The 19,107-nt window shown below is 33.1% G+C and overlaps 2 protein-coding genes across 2 annotated transcripts; one reads left to right on the forward strand and one right to left on the reverse strand.

Moving 5' to 3' along the window:
* Positions 1-641: 641 nt before the first annotated feature.
* On the reverse strand, positions 642-5,817 carry LOC114725933 (phosphatidate cytidylyltransferase 1-like). The gene is made up of 11 exons (XM_028912495.1): positions 5,746-5,817; positions 4,926-5,182; positions 4,698-4,849; positions 3,981-4,122; positions 3,122-3,278; positions 2,478-2,525; positions 2,295-2,381; positions 1,690-1,818; positions 1,557-1,613; positions 924-1,007; positions 642-725 (listed from the first exon to the last, which is right to left on the reverse strand). The coding sequence occupies exons 1-11, from the start codon at positions 5,812-5,814 to the stop codon at positions 642-644; spliced, it is 1,266 nt and encodes a 421-aa protein (XP_028768328.1). The 5' UTR covers positions 5,815-5,817.
* Positions 5,818-12,298: 6,481 nt separating this feature from the next.
* Positions 12,299-16,761, forward strand: LOC114726796 (65-kDa microtubule-associated protein 1-like). The gene is made up of 10 exons (XM_028913512.1): positions 12,299-12,461; positions 13,593-13,686; positions 13,770-13,973; positions 14,106-14,363; positions 14,450-14,665; positions 14,910-15,065; positions 15,153-15,464; positions 15,614-15,701; positions 16,043-16,191; positions 16,281-16,761. The coding sequence occupies exons 2-10, from the start codon at positions 13,615-13,617 to the stop codon at positions 16,584-16,586; spliced, it is 1,761 nt and encodes a 586-aa protein (XP_028769345.1). The 5' UTR covers positions 12,299-12,461; positions 13,593-13,614; the 3' UTR covers positions 16,587-16,761.
* The last annotated feature ends 2,346 nt before the right edge of the window (positions 16,762-19,107 follow it).

Consider the following 19,107-nt stretch of genomic DNA (forward strand, 5'->3'; position numbering starts at 1 on the left):
TATATTAAAATTAATTAACTAGCTCTTATATTAAGTATATAAGGTATTACATTGTATACAACTTTTTTTCTTTTCTTTCTTTTTTTTTGGAATATTGCTTGAGTCAAACAGTGTTCCGACTAATTTTACCATAACTTGTGCATCTGAATTATCAAGCAGGCCCCTCCCCGCCAATTGAACTTGAACGCACGTCCCAAACACATACGCACACATTTCATCTGAAGTTGATTTCTTCGAACACAGTGTCAAAAATACCTCTTTATTGCTGTTCTTTGGAGACGGGATGCTGAGTATAATTACATGTTTCCTTTCTGAGACTTCTATGATTAATACTTCACCATATCTAACTATTCTCTTGTGGGGGAAGGCCATATTCAGCCAGAAAAAGAGAAAAGAGCAGCTCTTTAAACATCAGAATCAAATAAATAAAGTTCCTTATATCACTGATCTCAAAAGCAGTTCTCCTAGAACATTGGTGTTAAGCCATGCAATAAATGAAGTGATGCAATAATCAAACATATGGAGAAGTCTGAACCAGACCAACTTCTCCGGTCTCCACCGGCAGTTCTGAGAGTGAGAGGCTCAACATTAACGGACATAATGTAACATCAAGGAGATCACCAAGGTGGAATGTGTATGACTTAGATAAAATGCCCTTCACTTAATATCTGCCCAAGCTTTCCATAAAGAGCCTGCTGCTCCTCAAATGAAAGGTTCCTAGTTATCTACACCATTTCCAAAAGCACAAGTTAATTATTTAATTTTCTGGTGTCTCCAAACATACCATATTCCTTAACAGTGTCTAATGAAGATAGTCTTCTGGGCAATTACTTAAGAGCGTGTCTGAGTGCATGTTGGCATCAAAATCATGGTTTTTGTGATTTCTAACGTGAAACCAAACACAAATTCAAATGAAAAGTCACCTGATCCAGAAACATGTCGACTGAATAGTCTTCGGGGACAACAAATGATTGATGGTAGATGTACACAAAAACAGCCATTACCATCTGAAAACATGCAATAAACAATATATAACACGAGTCTCAAAATGGAATCTTCATCAATTGTATAATCTTATTAGCCAATAGTTAGTGAATACGAATCCTCTGTAGCCAAAACTAAAAAATACTCATAGATGGACATGGCTGAGCTGACCTCCATGTTAAATAGATGTCTGAGTAGTGATTTGTTTACTTCCTTAACATGTCCACATCAGCATAGTAGAATTGAGATTTTTTATTACTGATCCTTATTATCATCATTAGCAGAATAAAAGGGAACTTTCTAGCAAGGTATGTTGAATAATGACTTCTACCAATGAATGACTTCTTATCCTATAAAGTTTAACGGGGCACAAAAAAGAAAGAAAAATGTCCAATTTTTTCCCAACTCAACAAACAATGGGCTATAATAGAGCAAAAAAACTAAAATATAAACACACAAAGAAAAAGATCATAGCAGATATGCCATAATAACTTCCCCGTGATACAATGGAAGTGACATTAAAACTACAATAAATTGTAAAAGAGTTTTTCCTGTGGGGATTAATCTTTTACCTGGCAGTCCATTCGGTCAGTGAATCCGCCATGTCCTGGTATACTAGCACCAAAGTCCTGTGTCGATTGGAGGAGATCAGGAGACAGGGATAAAGTTACAAAAAAATCACTTGCCGCAAAGCCATATACGAACCTTGATTTTAAAAGCTCTTTTAAAACCACTGGCAAAAAATCCTCCAAATGGTGCTATGATGGAAGCAAATAGTCCGAGCCACAAGGCATGCCATTGTACTGGCAAAATTGCTACCTCTTTCCAAGGAAACTATAACATTTTGAAAAGGGAGTAAATTATCTTTCATAAATCTAATGATAAATCTCAGATATGATTATATTTAAGGATGGATCAATCAGTAAATTCTTCTTTAGATTTTCCTTTGGGGTGCCTCACTTGATTATCCCTAGATCAAGACTACAAAGCACTTCTAACATAAAAGTAGCCTTTTTTATCGGCCATCAACAGTCAATAAAATACAACGTGCTTCTCTTAATTTATTGCTAAGATCATATAACTCCCTCTATTTTGACTAAGAGATCATTCATTAACCTAACTGCATAACTTTTTTGAAATCTGAAATACTCTTACACTGTTGATGAAGGATATTTTAGGACCTTTTTATAGCATTTAATTCGCTCAATAAATTTTGTTCTGTAGTTTGCATTCAAGTGTTGGAAACATTCATGGATGTGCAGATCAAACTTCAAATTGACCTTATTAAATAGCTATCAACTTTCACTTACCCAAAAAGAAATTAATCTTGGTAAGGAGTAATACTCAGGCATAAAATGTGGATCAAGGTCACACTGAAGCCAACCAGTAGATAAATCCTGCATTTGTTCCACCAAATAAGCATCTCTATGAATAAAAACAGTACAAATATGTCTTTTAGGATTTGGGTTACAGCACATAAGCAAGATGGTTACCTTCCTTGGACATGTTAGCCACTGGAAGCTGCCCAAAATGTTCGCAAACTGCAAAAATAATGAAGCATTCAAGCAGATGACCCATCAATTTTCTTAGATTATCGGTTATGAAAAGTAATACCTTGGTGCTAATTCAACACCTGTGATTTATTTGCTAAAAACACCTTCTAAACAGACATCTTTAGATTTTCATCATGAAGAAATAAAAAATATACTTAGAAAGCTTTTTATGCTTAAAGAAAGTAGATCATGAGTATATGGACAAATCCTAAAATGCAAAGAAGAAACCTTTTTACGGTAATTACTGGGGACAAAACACAAAGATAAGAGTTATGAACTTGTTAGGAATCATAATCAGCAGCAATGACAAGATCACTCACCTCAATCTGTGAAATGCAAAAGATGAATCACTGCTAAATTCAAAGTTCTACAGGAACCAAATGGTCCTAAGAGAATCACATAAACAATAATTCTAACATCTCCAAATTTTGAGATATAAATCCGATAGCAGCTAGCACGTACCCAAGGGAACAGAACTTATATGATTGTCCACAACTCTCAGGTAAAATGATCCATCTTTCGATTGGAACCAAAACAGTTTAATCACCGGTATATCATTGAATCATCAAGTAAACAATGCTTACTGTAAATGAAGCAATCATGGTGGCAACAGATGCTCCGATGAAACCCTCCCATGTTTTCTTTGGAGATAACTTGATCAGAGGTGTTTTCCCAAAAAAGAAACCAAAGAAATATGCAGCAACATCATTGACGGCAATAAGTAATGCGGGGAAGAGAAACCTTCATAATAAAATTAACATTTTAGAAAACACCTTTATGTACATGAACAATGATAATATAACAACAAAGTAGTAGGTGGTAATATGGTTATCAGGAATTCCTTATTAATCATATGAGAAGACTTTTTTTCAGTTGCCCCTGGGCGATGGGGGCTCAGCATCATAAGATGATCACAGATTCTTAAAAATCATTCATTTTAATTCTTGTTCTTTCTACTCTTTTCCATTGTCACTTTAGGTCAATTACACCACAAGCTTCGTCAAGAAAATCTTTGAGCAACTATAAGTAAATTTACAAACACCTAATAATCATGTCATTAAAATATGATATACAACCCAATCTTTGTTTCATTCTCTGCTACATGGCAGTGCCAAATTCAACACGTAAAAAATTATATATATATATATATGTTCTAAATACTTTTGTAGACAAAATAAGTTCTTTCCACAAACAGAGCAATTCAGAGTTTAGACTTGAAACAATGAAGGAAAAGATCGAAGATAAAAGATGCATAACACGCTGTAGCTATCAGAGAACTTCTAATCAAATATTAAATTTATTAAAAATTTAAATAAATACAATCTCTTGATAAGTATAAATAATCATTATACTTTCCATATTTAAGAAAATGTTGAAGGTAAGTGAATCACTATATTTAAATGAAAGAGTCAGAGAAATAAAGCATTGTAGCAGTCATCATACCAGAATATCCCTTCAAATATATTGGCGACAATAAAAGCAGATTGGGTAAACACCACAATAAGTATCATGTGCGTCCATGCATACTGGCCAAATTGATACTTGTATGTCTTTTTCTTCAGTGAAAGTATAAACCATACAAAACCTGATAATCAAAGCAGGTGAAATGACTTATGAATGATCTTTTCGACATTACTGCAAGGTGGAAGACATCCGAAGCAGAAAACCAGAATCAGATCCTATTTTGCGATGCAGCAGAAGAAAGAAATGATGCTCCCTCAGAGGAAAACGTATTTTATCTTATTCCTGTCTGATCTAGGCAGACACAAACCAAAAAAAAAAAAAACTGCAAAAGATAGAAAAAACTTCCTATTGCTTGAAAGAAGCAATAACTTAGAAATTGAAGTTCTCCGGTAAAGCAGAAATAAATGTTACTCAAATAAAAGATTACAAATATTATCCAAAATATATTGACAGATTTGGCCAAGCACTATATCGCTTCTTTGTCACATTGTTTTTAACCACAGAGAATTCACATGGTTAGGTTCTAAATGGATAGCAGATACAATTATAATGGACTCAGATATTCTGAGGCATACATCCATTAGAAGTAGTATTGTCATTCCGGTTTCCTGATCAAATGAAGCTTTGGTTTCAGGATTGGTAGGGTGGGGCAAGAAGCCAGTGATATATTATTATTTATATTTGGAAAGCACTAACCTGCAATATATAAGAAATAACATATAGCCATCTGATATTTGATCAGGCTGCTCACAAGTCTATAGAAGAATTTATCTGATGTCACTGTTTTTACAAGCTGTTGGCGGAGTATTCGGCCATATACATAGAGCATTGCTGTGAAGAAAAAATGCCTGGACACTGTACTCAGAATTCATCCTGTGCGTTGTTCTTTAGTAAGGGGTATATTAAAGCAGCATGAAAGCTTACCAGTTCAAGAGCCTAAATCTGGGGAGGCGTCTATCTTGATGAACTATTCTCAGGAGATTGAAGAGCTCACTTGCCATAAATATTTGGACAACAACAACCATCGCACAGATGTAAAGATGACCCAAGTATATCGCAGCTGCAACACCCACAAGCATCCACAGAGATGAGTGTGCACGTACCCACATTGACCTATATTTGAATTGATCATCGACAAGTAACAATTGGCTTCCATCCGACCTGATTATCTCGGAAGGAATCTGTCACCAAAAGGTAAGAATTAGTTTCTGAATTCTCCAAAGCAATATTTAGCTATCTCATGTCCCTATTCCCTACCGTTGTGGCCCAGCTTTTCATTTGAATACTTGAAAGCATAAGATAAGTGATTGCATAAACTATATGTAGGTGTAAGTTGCAAGACATAATTAGCAATATAAATTCCTGAATGAATCACAAAAAAAATTATCCATGAGCTTTCACTTGGCAGCGTAACCTTTAAACATTCACCTAACCAAATAATAATAATAATAATAATAAACCATTTCTGATGATAGGATCCTTGATGCACTTTTTGTTTCTTAAGAAATGTATAACTCCTCAATAAAATGTTCACCTAGATAGGAAATAAAGTGGAGATGTTGTACATTGGGATATAATACATTATAACATTTCCGAAATCTCAATAGTAGCAGGTATTATAATCGCAGCAATGTCATAGTTTGTTGTTAGTCACTGCAAATGAGAACTAGATTTGGAATCACGAGGTTCCTACCTAAGAACAAAGACAAGCACTTGTATAAGTCAATTAAGAGATCACACCAACCTCGTTTGAGCGTCTTCTTTGCCGAGCTCTCGGTGTTCGTGGTGAACTACAACTCTGATCCCTATGCATCTCTCTTATTGTGGAAGAAGTGATGCTTGAAATATTTATTTTGAGTAATACACACACATGTATACGGATTAACTTTCCTGAGACATCCGATTGAAGATTACAAAACTCAGAACCAGGATATGCACGGAAAATATTCCCCACATATATAACAAAAGAGATCATTCTTGCAATATCAAAGTGTATATACATTAGGATCATAGATCATTGTCATTAAACTGATGCATTTCACAAGTATCATCAATATGGCATGCATATTGAAGAAATTGAATCCAGAAATGGGATCGCTCTTGGAAGATGATAGGAAATTATGAAGAATGAAGGAAGCTGCAGTTGTAATATCCATGACTAGTTAGAGATGAAATTAAAGCCATACCTGAGTTGATATAAATAAAGGGGAAAAAGAAGCAATGAGGATGAGGAAGAAAGCTTAATCGCTGAATGTGCTTTGCTCTGTACTTTTTTCAGCGAGCGAACGAAGCGAAAAGAGAAACACGACGCGAAACCATGCCCAGTCAGTATGCATGATAAACCTCCTTTTACTGCGGAGTCACCTGCGCCCAACGTAATGGTGCGCTTTATATAACGGCATTTGGATTGTGTTTTGTTTTTCTTTTTTCATCAATCCTAAATCTTGGATCTCACGTGTTATTAGACCTACGGTTAAATTAATTATGTATAATAAACATGTATTAGTTTTTTTTTTTCAATCACCCCTTAACTATTACTCCCTCCCCTCCTATTTATAAACTTTAAATTTGAAAAATGGTATGATTTATTTTATAAATTTCAATTTGAGTTTGTCTTATTATTTAATATATATTTTTCAATATTATCTTTAATTATTTCTTTCTTATCACATTTTCTCACACATTGTTTTTCATCATTTTTCTCATTTATTATAAGAGTATATTTGAAAAGAGAAAATATATTTCTAACATATTTATTATTTTAAACTAATTTTAACTAATTATTCATTACCTGTAAATTAGTTATTTAAAGTTTATAATAAGAAGCGAAAGGAGTATTTTCATTAATTAAGGCCCTAGGCATAATTAATAAGAATAATTTAAAAAAATTATAAATTTAAAAGACGAAATCAAAATTAAAAAAAAAAACAAAGGTTTTGGAATTATATGCATGGTTGCTATGTCAAACAGAGGCACATTTCCTACATGCAGATGGACTTTAACTTAAAACCTTATACTTAAGCGACCTTTCCACTAAGATCAAAATAAAGGAAAAAAGATAATTATCAAATCAGATGTGCCACCTTAAATATTGCTTAATTCAATCCTACACAAGCAAATCAAACAAAGCCAACTTTGTAATTGTGAAGGGAGTTATATTATATATAATGCTATGTTGGTAGCACGTCAGAATCATCCAAGAAAAAGTCATTATGCAACTTATAATGTTTAATATATCATCAACTAAAAATTATGCCTATTAATGCACAAGAAATGTTTCTGTGTACCTAAATACTCATCCTGTCACTTTTTATAAACAACATTGAAGTGCATAACATAAATTAAAAAGTTAGTTAAAAACATTAAATAAGTAGAAATTAAAAATTTTTTCTCCAAAATATTTTTATTTAGAGGGGAGAGGGGGAGTATAAGAAAGAAAATAAAAAATTTATTATAATAAAGAGAATTATGAAAGAGAGAGAATGTGTATAAAGAGAAATGATTGTTTAGAAAATGAGATAATAAATATATTGAGTCTTAAGATAAGTAATTAACAGGGACAAAATAAAAAATTTGTTATAAAAATTTAAGATAACTTATAAATATTACTTATATTTAGAAACATGAAAATAATGGTCTTAGTAGTTTATAAAAAGACAGACGGAGTATTAGCTTACAAGTTTCATCAAAGATTGTATCCATAAACTGTATTATTACGAATAAGTTTACGTGCCACCAAGTGTAACATTTTCAGGGTCGTTGCATAAAACTTAATAAAATGTTTAAAGAGACTTGAAAGAATAAAAACTTTGGCACGCAATTTGATGTAATATGTATTGAAATTTTTAATAATCAATTTTAAATTTTATTGTTAGTGCAAATTATGAGACTTTTTAATTTACTCCAAAAATTACTTTAACATTGACTATTACAATAATAATATTACAATGATTTCTAAAAAAATTATACAATCTAATGTTTTTAATATAAAAGTTAGATAACTAATTTATAAATATTAAATAAGTTATTTAAATTAGTTATTTGTAATAAATAGATGTTGTCTTCCTTAAAATATCTTTTAAAATCATATACTTTGGAATGAAAATCATTTAACATGTTCATCACTATATAGGGATTACTTTGAAATAAATAAATAAATATGAAAAAAAGTGTATTAAGTTTTATATTTAGAATTAAATTGAATTTTCAACCAGTTTTTATATTTAGGAGAAAAAATAGTATGTTCCATTACTCTGCAATTTTTAAAATGTTTATAAATCCTGTTTACGGCAAAACATACACTTGGAAACTTTTTTTTTTGGGTATATAATTGTATAAATAAAAGGAGGTACCCCTATTTATAATAATATGGTAAAAAAAATAGTAATTACTCCATAAGACTGAGAATAAGAATGAGGACAGCTAGGAAAACGACATGGGTTCGCTATCTTTATAGTTATGAGGGCCACAGGATTGGGTGGGGCCTGATTCGCACGTGATCATCGAAGCATAAGGACACGCCAAGAACGTCCCGTCTCATGTGAGGCAGCGAGCGATTAGTCAAAGTACCCTTTAATTAAATCAACATTTTGATATGCTAACTCAACAACCGTCCGTCTGTTTGAATAATTACGTAATTCCTAATTCCTAATTTTCTTATTATACGGATCATTAATATAAAAATTTCTTTAATTTTTATTTTAGTTTTAAATATAAAATTCTAAGTCACTTTATCTCTTATGTTTATCTCATTTTTTTTCAAAGTTACATTTACAATAATAGTAGTTTTAATCACTATACTTGATTAGCAAGAATATTTTAGAAAATACAGCATCTATTTATTACAAATAACTAACTTAACTATTTTTCTTGATCTACTCAAATTAGTCAATTAGCTCTTATATTAAGGACTGAAAATAGTAATTTGGGATTTTTTTTTAACAAACTATTAGCTGCAATTCTTAATAAAAAAGCTAGTTGACTAATTTGAGTAGATTAAGAAAAAAAGTTTAGTTAGTTATTTGTAATAAATAGGTGTTGTTTTTCCTAAAATATCCTTACTAATCAAGTTTATTAGCTAGAACTACCATTATTAAAAACATTGTCTTTAAAAAAATAGATAAATATAATAGATAAAATAAAAGTCAAATGAGATCTTATATTAAGGATTGGAGGTAGTAAATGTTATCTTTTTTAAAATAAATTTACTAGTCATGTATATTATATAAAAATACTACCTCCAGTTTTAATTATAAGAGCTAGTTGACTAATTTGAGAATATTAAAAAAAGAAATTAAGTTAGTTATTTTTAATAAATATGCGTTATCTTTTATAAAATATCCTTGCTAATTAATTATATTGGCTATAACTACTATTATTAAAAGGACTATCTTGAAAAAAAAGTATAAATATGAGAGATAAAGTGGATTGGGGTGTTATATTTATGACTAAAATAAAAGTCAAACAAAATCTTATATTAAGGACATGAGGTAGTATCATTTAATGGAATTTTTAACATATGTAACTACTACAATGAATACTTTGAAAAGAAATAGATAAAATGAGAGACAAAATGAATTACAGTGTTATAGACCAAATTAAATGTTAAATCAACTTTTATATTAAAGACAAGAGGAGGAAATATCTTTTTTGTTTTTCATTTTAAAAAAAAAAACTACTGGGGTATTTGTGTGGTGCATAAGCGGACTTAAAACCAATCCAGCCAACTCGAACTCATGTCAGCTAAACGAAATTAATTATTTTAAGGGCTGAATTTAATACTCAACACACACACACACACACACACACACAACAAAAACAGCAACCAGAGGGACCTGGGGGTGGATTTGATTCATACGTAGGAGATTAGAACGTGGAAGATGATTGTCTTGCAAGGGAAAAAAGTTAATAGCACCATATTTAATCTTTAAATTTTATTTTATTTTAATTTTGATTCCTAAAATTTAAAATCTGTGATATTTGGTCTATAAAATTTGACTTTATTTTGGTTTTGCTCATTGTTTCAGAGATAAAAATATCATTCAAAGGACTAAAATTCTTTTCACTGATCAAATGACATCAAATTTTAGGAAAGAAAACTATTAGTTTTAAAATTTGGGGCTAAAATCAAATTTTAAGGATTAAAAATGATATTAACCTAAAAAAAATTACCTCTTTCTTTATGAATTTCAACATATGTTTGCAAGGCATCTCAAAAATAATCTGCAAGTTGGCTTATTCAAAGCTCATCTGGAATAATCTACAGACAGTTTTTCAATATGATTTATAAAATACAAGATAAATATATGAGAAGAATTTTGTTTTGATTTATATAAAATGTGCTTATAAGTATTTTTAATCAAGAATTCAAACAGGCCCATAGTTTTCTTGTGTTTTTCTTTTCCTTTGTAGTAAAAAAACAAATAGTGACTCAAAATTAATATTTTTTTCGGTTCTAAATATAAAAGTCAACTGTAAAATTTCCTTTGATCCAAAATGTAAAGATCTCAAATAACTTTTTCTTTTAAATTAATATTTTTCTCAAATTATTTTTCTGATTTGAAAATATTTAAAAAGTTTTCATCAATAAGCAGTGTCAATATAAATCATGTTAATACACATAACTAATCTAACAATTGTCTCAGCCCATAAAAATTACTGTAGTGGTTACGTAGCTTTATGAATGACTAAATGGAGTGTGTTTCAGCCACTTCCAACAAGAAATTTAATACGTCCCAATTAATGAGTAGCCATCAGCCAAAGAGCTGCACAGGCTTAATTATGAACTTCCATCAATAACTCTCACATGTTCCCATCCATTTATAATGGAAAGTTTAACAATCATTTATATAGTATATAAATTAGATAATATTTTTTCTAACGAAAATTGAGTTAGCTGTGACAGACAATGCTGAATAATCGAATATCAACTAAATATAAAAACTTTAATTAGTTATTGACATGTCTATGGCAGTAATTCCAAAGATATGTACTACCTCTGGTCTTTAATATTTAACCTCATTTGATTTTTATTTTAATTCTAAATATAAAATTAAGACCCAATTCACTTTGTTTCTAATATTTATGTATTATTTTCTAATATAGTCTTTCTAATAATAGTAGTTCTAGTCAATACACTTGATTAGCAAGGATATTTTAGAAAAGACAATATCTATTTATGACAAATAACTAACTTAACTTCTTTCCTTAATATTCTCAAATTAGTCAATTAACTCTTATAATTAAAACCAGAAGTAGTATTTATTTTGGGTTTAATTAATTTAGAAAGAGTGTGCTAAAAATTCCTCCCCTCAATCAAATTATTAGTAAGCATATTAGTGGGAGGGATGTTTCCAGTTTCCACACCCAAATTAATAATTATTCTTATTAATGGGACCATATATGGCAAGGCTAATACTAATAATAATTGCTTTACAAATATATCAACCGGCCATTATAATAATTTGCCAATAATGAAAGCACACGTACCCTAATTATTAATTATGGTCAAAAAACTCTGTTTGGGAAGCTCCGTCTTTGCTCATTCGGACACACGTGTTTGATTCCTCATCACCACGCTCGCTTGTGCCTTGCTCCTTGTTTGGGTTATACTTTGCTTTTTTGCCCCTTTTACATTATACTGTATTAACTAATTATGCCAAATTTAATTAAATGCATGCTTTGGCGTTGGTCGTTTCCCCCTTGCGTTCTATTTATTTACACCATTGCCTCGTCCTTCGTGCAAAACGCTGATACTTTTTCTAATCATAAAATTTATTCATTTAACATTCAAAATAATTAAATATAAACCAAAAATTGACAACTTTGATTAAAATGGATGATTCATAGATTTTAGTTTTACTCCAATTCTTTGTTTCACAGTTTTCTTAAAAAAAAAAAATAAACCATATTATTTCAAAAATTATAAATAATATAAAATAATTTGTTAAAAATATATTTAAAGATATTATTATAATTATAAAATCGATCATTTATATTTGGTATTTTTTTTCCCTAAAAAAGGAGCTGCAAAATAATTATTTTCACATGACAAACCGTAGGAGGGAGAGAAAGGTAATTTCAGTACTTAGATGGGAAATTCTGCGTCGGAAAGATCGATTCACATGGGCACTGACACAGTCCACACACGATTCTGCAGTGTCATTTCCGTAGTTAATCACCACTAGGAGGGCAATAATGGAATTTAATAACCGAACAATCACAGATATAATAGTCTTCGATGGTCCCACAACTCCATCCATTTTCCCTGCACACTGCAATAATCTCTTCACTCTCCCTCTCTGTCCTTTGCGTCTTCTATTGTACACACACTCACTCTTTCTCTCTCTCCCCCCCCCGCTCTCACTAACTCGCAGAGACACTGAAGGCGAGAGGCTGCTTAGATCTGTGAAACACAGAACCCTAAGCTCGAAGGACGATCTGTGTAAAGCATTTTAACAGGTTTTTTACTTCTTCCCTCCAAATGCAGCTCTTCCTCTCGCTGCCTTTGATTTTTAGTCGGTTCTCGTTGTCTTGATCTCCCATGCCCAGGATCTGGTTGTTTCATAAGAGTTCTAATTGCTTCCTCTGTGAGTCTACACTATGAACTTAACTCCTGATCATGCATTATCAAGGTTGTTCGAGATTTCTGTCGTCATTGGCTGTGAAGGTCACTGTTTCTTGACAGTGAGCTTTCTCAGGATTTCCTATGAGGTCGCAATCCGATTCTTGTTGATTGTGAGTTTTCACTCGGTCAATTTGTAATCGCTAAGGAAGAATTGATCTGTGTCTAGTTTTTTTAGCCCCCCGGAGTAGAGTCCTTCTTCACTTCAACATCAAGCATTTTCCTTTTCTACTTTGGTTGAGGTCTGGAAATTTGGGGGACTTCAGAGATTTAGAATTAGTTTTGCTTGCGACGCATCGCATTTTCTCCAGTATTGCGGTGACTTAACTGGCGGTTGTACTTTCGGTGAAGTGAATTCATTTCATTGTGATTCTCTCCGTATGAGATTGATCGAGTAGATTCACTGTTCTTTCATTTGTTGTACTTATTAGCTGACCGGAGTCTGGATCTGGTAAATCGACGGGACATTTGCTCAGCGTATGCGTTTTTTTTCTGGTCTAAACTCAGCGTGTGCAATTTTAGAATTTCATCAAATCAGCGGGGAAATTTTGGCGTAACTTCTCGGTGAAGTTTTCAACTCATCGTTGCGTCTATTTGGATGGGTAGTACATGGCGCATGAGTTCGATATTAGCCGTCAGGCATTTAGAGCTCACTCAATATTTATCAATGTGTAATAATTTCTGTAGTTCCGTTCTGTTTTGGGCTTTCTGCTTTCCCACGAGTATTCTTTTCATCTTTCAGTAATCTTAAGACTTTCCCTTTACTACTACTACTCTACTTCTAGAGTTCAAATACATGTATGCCTTTGTTTGCTTTTGTTTGGCCTGTTCGATTATCTTGCGTGCCTGTCATTTAGTTCTGTTACGTATTTATCATTTTAGCTATTTCCTCATGTTCTTCAAAAGAGATATTCATTTTTTGTCTTGAGTAGAAGGAAAGAATTTCTTATGATCGCTTCATGTTGCAGGTTGGGTTTTGCTGGAACTTCAATGGCAGTGACAGATGCACAAAATCCTCTTGTTGGAGAAACTACCTGTGGTTCGTTGTTAAAGAAACTGCAGGTAACTTTCTTCAGCTCTTTTATCTACGATGCTGCAGATGCTTGTGGTGTACAGAACAGTTAGGTTATTTTTATGTACTGTAGGAAATATGGGATGAGGTTGGCGAAAGTGATGAGGAACGAGACAAGATGCTTCTTCAGTTAGAACAAGAGTGCTTGGACGTATACAAGAGAAAGGTTGAGCAGGCTGCAAAGTCAAGGGCACAGCTGCTGCAATCCTTGTCTGATGCCAAACTTGAGCTTTCTGGCCTTCAATCAGCCCTTGGGGAAAAAAGCTTTGCTGAAATTGTTAGTAATTGTCGGAACATATGTTTCACAAGTGAAATTATAGTTTCTAAATGCATTTTAAACGGTGCAGTTTTTATCTATGTTGAAAAGTAGTAAACTAATCTCCTGTTCATGCTCTTGGTTTGATCACAGCCTGAAAACACTTCTGGAACTATCAAGGAACAGCTTGCAGCTATAGCTCCGATACTTAAGCAGTTATGGGAGCAAAAGGAGGAGAGAATAAAGGAATTTTCAGATGTGCAGTCACAAATCCAAAAAATATGTGGAGAAATAGCTGGGAGCTTAAGCCTTGGTGATCAAACAGGAACACCTGCAGTTGATGAATCTGACCTGTCTCTGAAGAAGTTAGATGAATATCAATCTCAACTTCAAGAACTTCAAAAGGAAAAGGTAATTCTTCTATACTGCCAACTGATAAATCACTTAATCATAAATTTGAATACCCAAGTTGATTCACTTAGCATCGCATCTGGCAGAGTGATAGGTTGCACAAAGTTCTTGAATTTGTGAGTACAGTGCACGATCTTTGTGCCGTTCTTGGGATGGACTTCTTCAGTACTGTGACTGAGGTTCATCCAAGCTTAAATGATTCTACTGGTGTTCAATCCAAAAGCATCAGCAATGACACCCTAGCTAGACTGGCTAAGACAGTGTTAACGCTCAAAGAAGATAAAAAGCAGAGACTGCACAAGGTAAAGCATTGGATCCTGCATACTCTTTCTTTTTATGTTACCACCTTAATTTATGCTTTTTAACTCCTACTGTGGTTATCAGTGTACGTGCTTCAGAGGTTACTAATCCTGGAAAACTATGAATTTATTTTTGTGCATATCAAGATTTTTGTGAAATTTCCACTTCTGATTTCAGTCGTTGGAAATGATATTTAATCCTTCTTGACAATCTTCAGTCTGACTTTGACCTGTGTATCCCTTGCAGCTCCAAGAATTAGCTTCTCAGTTAATTGATCTGTGGAATTTAATGGATACTCCTCCAGAAGAAAGAAGACTATTCGACCATGTTACTTGTAATATGTCAGCTACTGTGGATGAAGTCACTGTTCCTGGGGCCCTTGCTTTGGATCTGATTGAGCAGGTACATAAGAGCTACTGAATTTGCAGATTGGGACTATTAAAATGTGCTAACATATAAGGTTTTTTTCCCCCCCTCCATTTTATGTAGGCTGAAGTGGAAGTTGAAAGACTGGATCAACTGAAAGCCAGCAGGATGAAGGAAATTGCTTTCAAGAAGCAAGCAGAACTTGAGGAGATATTTGCCCGTGCTCACATAGAAATAGATCCAGAAGCTGCTCGAGAGAAAATCATGGCACTGATTGATTCTGGAAATATTGAACCTGCTGAATTACTGGCTGACATGGACAATCAAATAGCACAAGCAAGAGAGGAAGCTTTAAGCCGAAAAGAGATATTGGATAAGGTTGAGAAATGGATGTCAGCGTGTGAAGAAGAGAGTTGGCTTGAAGACTATAATCGGGTACTTTTGATTTCCCTCTTTATTCTATCTGTGGAAAAGTTGTTCGATTTTACCTCTAGTTTTGATGGTAATTTATAATCTTTGTCATAACATGTAAAGATCTTTCGTCTTTTGGAATCTCATTTTACCCTCACTGTTATGCAAAACAGGATGAAAACAGGTATAATGCAAGCAGAGGTGCACACTTGAACCTTAAACGTGCAGAGAAAGCTCGGATACTGGTCAACAAAATTCCAGGTAGACTTGTTGGATGCGGTTGCAATAGCCTGCAGAAAAATGTTATCGCTAAAATTGTTCTTACTATTTTCATTTGAAATTTGAATAGGATGATAATTAAAGGTAAAGATATTTGATTGCTTCAAAGATTTATACTTCTTTATTAGAGTTTAATAGACTGTCATTTGTGTTGCATTTATTCCATTTTATGGAAACTAGTTGTTCAATTACGCTGTAGAAGGAAATAAATGAATGTCATCTGTGCTTGGCTGACAAGATGGGAGTGTTCATCGTGGCATGTTCTCTTAGGCATGCACAAGATCCTGGATTTACTAAATTCCTTTTCTTGCGTTAAATTGCAGCTTTGGTTGACACATTGGTTGCTAAAACTCGTGCATGGGAAGAAGATCACGGCATGTCATTCACGTATGATGGTGTTCCACTTCTTGCCATGCTAGAAGAATATGCCATGCTCAGGCATGAAAGGGAAGAAGAAAAACGCAGGTTAAGGGTATGTCTCCATGACCAAAAATAATCTTTCAGGTCAGGCCTGTTTGCAGTTTGATCTCTTGTTTTGAAATACTCTTTGGCATGGTGTAGGACCAGAAGAAGCATCAGGATCAGCAACACACAGAACAGGAAGCCATCTTTGGTTCAAGACCCAGCCCTGCTCGACCAGTTTCTGTTGGAAACAAGAAGGTAATAGGACCTCGCACAAATGGAGGAGCCAACGGGACTCCTAGCAGACGGCTATCTCTCAACTCTCATCAGAACGGAACACGGTCCTCCAAAGAGGGAAAGAGGGATAATACCAGACCAGCAGCTCCAGTGAATTATGTGGCCATATCCAAAGATGATGCTGCTTCCCATGTCTCTGGCAGTGATCCAGTGCCGACCTCACCTTGACGATGACGAGATCTGTATTCCATTCAACCCCATATAATTGCATCTTTGTAGCATGATCATATTACTAGTTGCTGCTGTAGGAAAAATATAATGCGCCAGCAAGAATTAGCGGGAGAGAAACAATTACTAAGCTCTGTGTATGTGGTATTTGCCATTTGGAGGTTTTTTCAGTACATGTTTAGCCCGTTCTACTTGTTTCATTTGTCTCCTCCGGCTTTTACATCGACAAGTATTTGACCTGGCGGAACCTTCCGACCACTCCTGATCCTTATCTCAACCAAAGCATTTAATATACGCACAGCTGTGAAGTAGTGAAATCGTCTTTTAGTTGTGCATGGGGTCCATAAAACGACGTATCACAATGATATCGACCATGTGGTGGGGATATATTGATCAGTTTATATTGCACCTGAATACCTGATGCATACTTAGAACCCAAAATGCACGATTTTTTTTTTTTAGTTGGCCAACAACTCCCGAGACGATTATTCATGTTATTTCTGTCAAATTGCGGTCAATGGGTTTCTAAAATGTATGCTTAGTAGCTCAGGTTGGTATGAATGTACAATTTTTATGCATGAAGCAAATGTAGTCTGTTCTTTATTTTTAACATCTTGAACTTGAAAGACATTAGTCTCCGCTATGGGAAGATGCTCTAGCGTCATTTTAGATTGTGATATATTTTTTATTCCAAGAACGAAATAGCTTGACAATACCAGTGTGATTCTTGTTATTTGTTACTTGTAAAAAAAGATGATCAGTTCTTTTTATTTGTTACTTGTATCCTTTTTAATGCTTTATTTTTAGTTGTGCTCATATTAATTATAGTAAAGATGAAGAGAAAGGGAATGAGTGAGAGAGAATATGCAAGCATTTAATACTCTCCTTAATAGTTAATAAGAGCAAAAATAAAAAATTTCATCTATTTGATGCTTTTTGCCCTTGGTACGTGAAAAACGGCAAATAATAAGGAAGAGTGGTATATATTAAAATGGGTAGGGCATCAATTTCAAATATTTTCCGTATACGGAAAGGTGCTACTCCGACTGATGAAATTATACTCCTTCTGTCCTTAATATAGGATCTAATTCTTGAGTTGGTTTTGGTTCTAAATGTAAGACCTATTTTTCATATTTATCAATTTTCTCTAAATTACCTCTATGGATACTCCTTCAACCATAATCAAATAGAAGAAGGAGATGGGGTATTAAGAAAGATGATCATGGTATTTTAAGAAAAATATGTCACTTTTTTTTATAATTAACTAACTTATTTAACTTCCTTAATCTAATCAAATTAGTTAAATGGTTCTTATATTAAGGATCGGAGGAGTATATAAATATATAAAAAAGGCTGGATGTAAAATCTGCTTATACAACTTTGCTCAAGTGGTTAACAGTATGAGGCGTCCAATAATTGTTCTTGTTAAATGCGAAGGAAGTTGCGTGCAAAGTGATGCGCTCTTGAGAATTAGAATATTGGAGCGTGTAGCAGTCAAACTCCAATAAATTTAACGACCAAATTCTTGTTCACTGTGAATGAGGCTCCTTGCATAGAAACTTGCAAGTTTCGTGTCACAAAATTTTTTTAAATTTCTGTCCATGTTTCCCAAATTATTACTACCTCTTGTCCTAATTATAAAAGCTAATTAACTAATTTAAAGAGATTAAAAAAAGAAGTTAAGTTAGTTATTTATAATAAATAGTGTTGTCTTTTCTAAAATATCCTTGCTAATCAAATGTATCGGCTAGAACTATCATTGTCAGAAAGACTGTTTTGGAAAAAAAAAAATACATAAATATGAGACAAAATGAATTGGGGTCTTATATTTAGGATCAAAATAAAAGTCAAACAAAGTCTTATATTAAAGATCGGAAGTAGTATATTATAGATTTTTTTTAACTTCTTTTCTCTTTTTTCTTCTTTGAAAAAAGAAAAAAAGTAAACCCGTTTTCCAGTTATCTTTGAGGTTTTGGGCGAAGAATAATGAGGTGCCTCGTTAATGAATAAAGAAACTTTGTTGGTCGGTTCCAAGGAGATCTACAGCTTCAGGGACATCCCATTCCTGAAAAGTTCCACTATTTGATATCCAATACTGTTTGATTTCAGATTCGAAAGGGATAGGATTTTAATTTTGGGGCAAAAAAATATCCCAACATAAATATTTTATATCTTCAAAGCCTAGAATTTAAAAGCTAACTTAGTATGGTATTACTCAGCTCAATTAAGGTTGGTTGTTAGATGCTATTTTATACGAGCCAATCTTAGTTATCTTGTTCAAGCTAGTTACTCCTTGGCCTTTCTAAAATACAACTCTTGCATTCTCCCCAACACCATCATCGTAATACCATTAATTCATAATATCTTTATATAGCTATTTTGAACAAGACTTACGTACTAATCCTCATATACTTAATATATTTATATCCAATCAAATTAAAATAAGTAGACTTTAAAGTGTTAATAACATTAATAGCAGGAGTCCTATATATAAGCTTCAAATAACTAAATAATGTTTAAC

This window comes from Neltuma alba, unplaced genomic scaffold (genome assembly GCF_004799145.2).
Source record: "Neltuma alba isolate B1F8T4 unplaced genomic scaffold, ASM479914v2 tig00002420_pilon, whole genome shotgun sequence".
Lineage (NCBI taxonomy): Eukaryota > Viridiplantae > Streptophyta > Magnoliopsida > Fabales > Fabaceae > Neltuma > Neltuma alba.

Coding starts and splice junctions, on each gene's coding strand:
- LOC114725933 (XM_028912495.1), bottom strand. CDS start 5,814: ATGCATAGGGATCAGAGTTGTAGTTCACCACGAACACCGAGAGCTCGG. Junction 4,850..4,925: donor AGATTTAGGCTCTTGAACTG/GTAAGCTTTCAT, acceptor TACAGTGTCCAG/GCATTTTTTCTTCACAGCAA. Junction 2,382..2,477: donor GGCTAACATGTCCAAGGAAG/GTAACCATCTTG, acceptor GAACAAATGCAG/GATTTATCTACTGGTTGGCT.
- LOC114726796 (XM_028913512.1), top strand. CDS start 13,615: ATGGCAGTGACAGATGCACAAAATCCTCTTGTTGGAGAAACTACCTGT. Junction 15,702..16,042: donor ACTGGTCAACAAAATTCCAG/GTAGACTTGTTG, acceptor GTTAAATTGCAG/CTTTGGTTGACACATTGGTT. Junction 16,192..16,280: donor AAGAAAAACGCAGGTTAAGG/GTATGTCTCCAT, acceptor GGCATGGTGTAG/GACCAGAAGAAGCATCAGGA.